The 7,889-nt window shown below is 31.1% G+C and overlaps 1 protein-coding gene across 1 annotated transcript; it reads right to left on the reverse strand.

Annotated features, from left to right (window-relative positions):
* Window positions 1–410: 410 nt before the first annotated feature.
* Window positions 411–900, reverse strand: LOC131040328 (protein SMALL AUXIN UP-REGULATED RNA 9). Its single transcript, XM_057973227.2, has one exon. It carries the CDS (start codon window positions 898–900, stop codon window positions 460–462), a length of 441 nt encoding a protein of 146 aa, XP_057829210.1. The 3' UTR covers window positions 411–459.
* Between the last annotated feature and the right edge of the window lie 6,989 nt (window positions 901–7,889).

Genomic DNA, 7,889 nt, shown 5'->3' on the forward strand with positions numbered 1-7,889 from the left:
TTTATTATTTGATTACTTATTTTTTCATTAATTTTTTGAAACATGAGACTATATATTAGTATCAAAGTGAACTTAGATGTTACATATGTAAGATATTATAATTTAAAGATAATCTAAAAATGAAATTCTTATAATTTAAAATTCAAATTTTGATTACAAATAAATTAAAAAACTAAAATTATAAAGTATAAAATATATACCACACAACTACACTTATTTCATTCTCTCTTCCTTACATTTATAATACATTGTAAACAAATTATAATTCAACAACTACTCACAATTAAAAAAAAATCATAAAAATATTATTAAAACATCCACAACGAACAACTTTGTAAGATTATATATAGAGAATTACACTGTTGGCAGTTAACAATCTATATCTCTGCATTCTTTATACAAGATCTTCTTCCAACTTAACCGCACTAACTTGCAGGCTGTTTAAACTCTTCCACACAACTAATTAACATATTGTGATATGATCAAGTTTGGAATATGAGCAGGGTGAGGCTCTGAAGATGATGAAGAATAAGTAGAGCTGTTTAACACCTGCTCAATCTCCAGCTGTGAAAGACCCACATCAGTTCTGATGAGGAAGAGAACATTACGATCAAAGATGAGGGGATGGTAAGGGAGGAGAATGGGTCCGTTTTCATTCACTCCCAACTCCTCCTCTGCCTTGTCCAGCAAAGTGCTGAGAAGTGGGTGATTTACATAAGTGGTGGGGATGACAAAGCGTTTCTTCATTTCCCCATCTCCCACAATGACAGCCAGGTGGCCTTCTGGCACATCCGCTGGCACACACCTCGATCTTCCTCTCCCTCTCAGCCCAAATATTTGCCATTTTCTGATATTCATAACTAGTTTTAGTTTAGATGAAAAACTAAAACTGCCCTTCATGGTGAGAGAACAAGCTAACAAAGAATAACAGATGAATGGAGAGACTGCGTATGTATATGTGTATATATAGATTGGGTCAGAAGGGAGCACAAGAAAGAAGACGTCGTTGTTGCAACTTATCTGAGTTGCAGGCCGAAAGTTAAAAAGGGATTTGACTCTTTGGATGCAGACGAACCAATTAACCAAACTTTTGCCGCTTTTAAGTATTTTTCAGTTGCAAGTTGCTTTACTTTTCTGTTGCTCGTGTGATAGTGATTCGTGGTCCAGTACCCTTTCCTATCAATTACCTTGCAATATGATATGCCGTGCATATTGAGAATCGATTCAGGGCTTAAATTTGATGGGTGTAGGGTTGGGTTCAGATCTTTTAGCTATAAAATGAAAATTGAATGATATAAAAGAAGATATTATTGAATAGTACGTCGAAACTATGTAGGATTATATTTTAAATATATATTTTATTTTTTATTTTTACTAAATAATTATTACGTTAAAAATGTTAGATATGGAAGATCTGTTATTAATTTTTTTAAATAAAGAAGATTTGTAAAAAATAAAAGAGATAGATCTGTCATAAATAGACTAGAGGGTTCTATCCCTAAAAATAGGGACTCTTTATGAGAAGAATTCTATATGCAAAGGAGCAAAGATTCTATGACTCCCAAGGGTAGGTCCAAAAAGAGTTCTTAAAAGTCTTAAGAAAGAAAATCATCTTGATTTTGTCTCCCACCTTGAGCATTATCTTGAGTTATTTGATTTGGAGAGCTTAAGAACTTTTCAGTTGATGTAAAAGTTTAGCAATTCATATTTCTTGCTACAAATTTAAAGGGTTCAAATCAAGCTCACAAGAAACATGAGAAAATTTTTTGAATAAAAATAAATCTTTGCAATTGTAAACATGGGTAATCTACTTAACAAATTTTGTAGCATTGTGATGGTATAAGCAATCACAAAGTTTATCTTATCAATCTAATTGGAAACATAGGGAGGGCATGGATTCGAATTCAAAAAATTTAGAAATGATGCGCATAGTCCCTAGATGAATCAAATGCAACATGAAATTATTGAAAATGTGTGTGCATGTTATTGTCACTAATGCAAGAACTCATTCAACCTTCAAAATTGATGATGTTATGTTAGGGAGAATTATCCTTATATGTACTTTCACAGAAGTATCATTAGGAGAGAAAGGCCAAACATATGTTGTTAGTATACTTAACACGATTAATTTTTTTTAGCACAAGTTGTTTGTGTTTTCTTACAAGTTGGACCATGTAAACTAAGAAACCAATGTGGTATATCATTTTCAAATTTCAAGCTCACCAACCTCCATTTTATTTTGAAATAATGGCATACCTCATGTTTGCTAGTGTAACTATGTATAGGCAACAAAATGACTTTTATCTCAAGACATTGCACCATATTAAAGTTACCACAAACAAGCCAAATAGGAAATTGAAATTTTTTTGAAAAACCAAATACCAAAATTTTATTCGTTCAAGGTTGTCATTAGGGGCATAAATACTCATATAATCCCAACACTATTTGATTAATGTAGAAGGTCACCCACATAACATCAAGTATAAGGTGTGAAATTGGAATGATTAGCATGCATGCACCTTGTCATCCATCTAGTGCAACATGACAAATTGAAAATCTTGAGGCTAGATAGATCTTAAGATGGATTGAATAAAAAAAACATGTAACTTTAATTTTATATAAATAGATAATGTCAAATGGATAAAATTGATAGTGGTAGCCTATATAAAGATCTTACAAAAATATTTGTAATTCACCCCTAAAATTCCTAGAGATGAGATTCCTATGGTGATCTTTCATAGACAACTTTTTTTGAACATCATTACTATCTTCTGAAGCATTAAACTATTTTCCTTAAATGGTCATTGATTTGGTAAGATATAATCTTTGAGATGAATTAAATGGCACTCAGTACCTTAATCTTTCCTCAATTACTTGTCCTCACTAGGACTATGAGAGAATCTTCATGGTTGAATCTAGGATGGTAAATTATTTATCAATAAAATAGCATTTTTATCAATTTTCTTAGCAATTGCTTTCATTGTTAAGATCCAAACCCAAAAATTAAGGATTGTTTTCATTTGCTTCTTCATTTTATAATGTTTATATTTGAAATAGGCCTAACAAAAATTAAAGAAATTGTCTTAAGTATCTAAATTAGTTATCTTTTATTGATAATTAGATGGAAAGAAATATATACAAGATATATTAGAAGAAAAAATAACACAATATATAAATTGGAAATACCTTTTGGGTGAAAAAAACACCACCAAAATAAAAGCTATAAATATATTGCATTAAAGAAAGTGTGTTTAATACTACCATTGCATAAGTAATCTCTAGTCTTGTATGAAATAGTGCATACATAAGACTCATTCCAACACTATCACATGAAACTTTAAATATGTTCTAAGATCCTAATAAATTTCAGGACATTATTCTATTAGTGATTTTATCCCAATTATAAAATGATCATTGACCATTGGAAAGATCTTGTTTTAAATTTTTCATATATATAAATTATTAATGATTAATTTTTGAATGATTTTTTGAAAAATTAATAAACAATTATCCTAAGGCGCATCAATTTTTTTAGATTTGAAAATTGATATATGGATCAAAAATGATGAACCTTATTCAACATAAATGTGTATTAATAATATAGACATAATGTATTTATAAATAATTTAAGTAATTAAATAATAAAATTATAATGAGGAATAACTTACATATCTAGAATCCAAAGAGTTTTCTCTACAAACAATTTTCATTTTACTAAATTAGGTTAATGATAGGCAATTTAACTTCAAGGGCAAAGTTAAGAAAAACAATAGGATATATCACACATCTTGTGATTTGCAAGTTTTTGGTAAGCTTAAGACTATTAATAGATATCCATTTCTTAAAAACATATATTTAAAAATAAATTTTCAATTTTAATATGGATTTACATATTAAATTTGAAATAGTAATTTGAGTGCAATAAAATTTTCACAATCTGGTTATCTTTGAAAAGGATATTTTCTTCATTTCCACTTGTTGACCCATCATTAGATTAAACACACTCTAAAGACTTGTAAGATTTAAATAAATTGAAGGGTAAAAATAATTAAGAAGATGCGGATAAAGAGGAAGATAGCAATCAACATCTCACACCCAACTCATGGTCCTCTAAATATGCTTCCTCAAGCTTGGAGGAATTCATAAATAATGATAACCATGTGATATAGGTGTACCCTAGGGATTAGAAATTTTAAATCATCAAAATATATTTTTCTGTTTTCTTTGTTTTACTTCATGTTTTCAATTTTTTTTTAAATCGTTAGACTTTTTGTTAATGGTTCTTTTTGCAAGCATGAATAAGCATCCATAATCATGTAAAAACACTTGGTTGAGGGATTGTTACCCCACACACCATAGATAACAAAGATTTATCTAAATCATTGTGGTATTAGATATGATTATAATTTTCACTAGGAGATAGTGGAGCATCAAAATGAATCCTTCGATACATTATTTGCATTATGAAGTGGCTCAATAATTTGATTTACTAGAATATTTATTATCTCTTTTCCTTGATATGTTGCTTGGATGGAACCACCTAGAATTTTATCATTAGATCTTGAACAGGCATAGACACTTAAGGGCTAGTATAAGTGCATTTAGAATTTTCATAACATGAGACTAATCAATTGAAAGGTTTAATTAGCTTTAAGATGGCATTTGTGTAAGATGTTTTAGTTCATGGAGGTTTTTCCCACTACATTGGGTCTTTATAAGAGTCCATGATTATATATATTTATAAATTTTATTTGTCTTTCTTATTTAGTATCTCACTTTGATTTAAAAGATTTTATTAATTATGAGAGGAATGATTTAGAACTTGTTCAATGTTATTATCTAATATTCACTCAAATTTGTTACATGTTTCTATTCTAAAATATAATAAAAACCTTTCAATTTAATTTGTCTGCTCACATCTACAATAATGTGTGAGCTTTATTTATTATTTGATTACTTGAAACTTCATTGAATTTTTCAAATAAAAAACTACATCTATTAATATCGAAATGAACTTAAATACAATATGTATAAATTGTTATAGTTAAAATAATCTGAAAATGAACTTTTTTTTTTTTTCAATAAAAGTGGATTATTCCACTAAACTTTTTTATTAATATTTTTTTATTTTTTACACAGGATTCAAAGAGCATACCAGAAGAAAGAACCCTGGGAAGAAAACCTCCTATCACAGCTCATAAAATAAACCTATAGTATCTAACGGATAAATTTATACACCTCGCCCAAAACCACATACAAAATGCGGTCACAGCACATATAATTTCAATTTTGCATAGAACCCATATGACAATTTGCCAAAAAACCTCATTGAATAATTTTCAAATGTAGACTCCATAGCTGCTATCAATGGAAGAAGACAAAATTTTCCAAAGCCCTGTGCCAAATCCCATGAGCCAAAAACCTTCCTACCAAAAAAGAAAGTATCAAAAAACCTTTGGAAAAACACAATACCATGACCTCGAACTCTTCTCTAGACAATGAACATGAATACTTGAAATGAAAGGGGAAAGCGTGAATAATTATCATCATAAAATTTTACATCGACGTTACTCAAGAAAATCATATGACTATTGTTGCAAACCTTCCCATACCCTAGAAGGAATTTCCTCAAAACCCACCTCTCGCTGATTAGCATTGCTATCAATGGCTAAATTTGTCAAATAATCTGCAATCTTATTAACTTCTCTGTAATAATGGGATACCAAGAAAGATTCAAACAATTCTAATTTTTGTAAAATAGGATCAAGTATATACTGCAAATTCCAACAATTCGATTTCTTTTTCATAACACATTGAATAATCACCATAGAATCATCTTCAATTATTAAGTCCTTAATTCTGAAAGAGATTGCCATATCTAATCCAAAAGACAAAGCATAAAATTCCGCATAATTGTTAGTTTTAAAACCAATTGCATGACACTTAGCTCGAATAAAATTTGCATTGTGATCATAAATTACCATGCCTACCCCAGCCGGCCCAGGGTTACCACAAGAGGCCCCATCAAAATTCAGTTTAAAGTGCCCCTGCGGAGGAGGTTTCCATCTAGCAGAGCATCTCTTACCTATTGCATCATTCTTTTTTAAAATTGAACCATGAGAGGGTAAAACTGACATCAGCTTCCAAACTCTAGTAACTCTACTATCCCAGTGCGAAAAAGAAGTAAGATTTTCCAAATTCTTATAAATAAATGACAAAGCAACCTCAAAGATTGAAGACTCGATTTTTAATAGAACCTCAGACACAGGAGACCTTGTTTTTTTAAATATCCTGTTGTTTCTCCCTAGCCAAACATTCCAAATCACAATAGATGGAGATATGATCCAAAGGCATGCATAAAAAGATGAGGCAAACATAAAGGGCCAAGATCTAAAATGGGAAATGAGATCCTTACCAACAAAAAAGGATATATTTAACTTCTCAAACAACCGCTGCCAACATTCATAAGCATAATCACAATGTAGGAACAGGTGTGAAGAAGATTCCAAATTTTTGTTACAAAGGACACAAGGGAAAACAATAGTAATACCAAGTCTGTCTAGTCTCATACCTGTATGGACTCTATCCTGAACTGCCAACCAAGCAAAGGCTCCAACTTTGGGAAGACAAGCCGAATGCCAAAACAACTTATAAGGCCAAGAAGATAAATCTTTAGCAACCATAAGAGAGTTGTAACCATCTTTAACAGTGTACTTACCAAAAATATTCTTTGTCCAAATAAGTTCATCCTCAGAATCAGAAAGAAATACAATTGTATCCCCCAAAATCTTTTCAAAATCTAATTTCATGCTTTGATCAACATCTAAGAAATCAATCGAATTCCATCTAGCTAGCTTAAGGGGTCCACTAGTCACAATTTCAAAATAATCTGCTACAAAAACACCCCAAAGGGAGGAAAGAACAGTGATTAGAGGAGACCAAACCCTAATATTCACCAAAGGTGTGTGTCCATTCCATACTTCATCCCAGAATCTGACCTTTCTACCATTATGAACAATCCATGAGAGATGAGGCAAAATAACTGATCTACATTTACAAAGGAAATTCCAAATAGCAGAACCCGAAGGCAAATTTGACTTTAAAAATGTACTCTCTCGGTCCATTATTTAAATATTTGGCAAACATAATCTGTGCCCATAAGGAGCTAGGCTTGTCATATAATTTCCAAACCAACTTAGCACCTAAGGCTAAATTATGATTCTCTAGACTCTGAATTCCTATTCCCCCAAGTTCCTTAGGAAAATATACCTTATCCCATGCAACTAAAGGGAGTTTCTTCTTGCCATCTTTATTATTGTTCCAAAGAAAATCTCTAAGAGTATCCTGTAAACTAACAATGGCTGCTTTTGGAGACTTCAAAACAGACATGAGATATATGGGAACAACATTCAAAACAGACTTGATGAGAACAATTTTACCCGCCAAAGTTAACCATCTATGATTTCATGAGAGAATTCTTTTAGAAATGACCGAAATAATCTTATCCCAAAAACCAATCTTATCCTGTTTAACAAAGAAAGGAATCCCAAGGTAAGTACATGGAAGATTTCCAGTCTCAAATCCCTAAAAGGATTGCAACCTATGCTGAACTAGTTGTGATGTATTAAGGAAAAAAATCTTTGATTTATCACCATTCACTTTCTGACCAGAAAACGATGCATAATTTTGTATTATTCCTTTAATCACTTTTGCCTCAACTAATGAAGCATGTCCAAATAATAGAGTATCATCTGTAAAGAGACAATGAGAAATACTTTGGGGAATATTCTGAATCCTTATACCTTTCCAAAGCCCCCCCACTTTAGCAGGCCTAATACCCCAACTAAAGGTTTCAACTAGGAGAATAAACAAAAGGGGAGAAAGGGGAT

Source organism: Cryptomeria japonica, chromosome 2 (genome assembly GCF_030272615.1).
Source record: "Cryptomeria japonica chromosome 2, Sugi_1.0, whole genome shotgun sequence".
In the NCBI taxonomy this organism is placed as follows: Eukaryota; Viridiplantae; Streptophyta; class Pinopsida; order Cupressales; family Cupressaceae; genus Cryptomeria; species Cryptomeria japonica.

Coding starts and splice junctions, on each gene's coding strand:
- LOC131040328 (XM_057973227.2), bottom strand. CDS start 900: ATGAAGGGCAGTTTTAGTTTTTCATCTAAACTAAAACTAGTTATGAAT.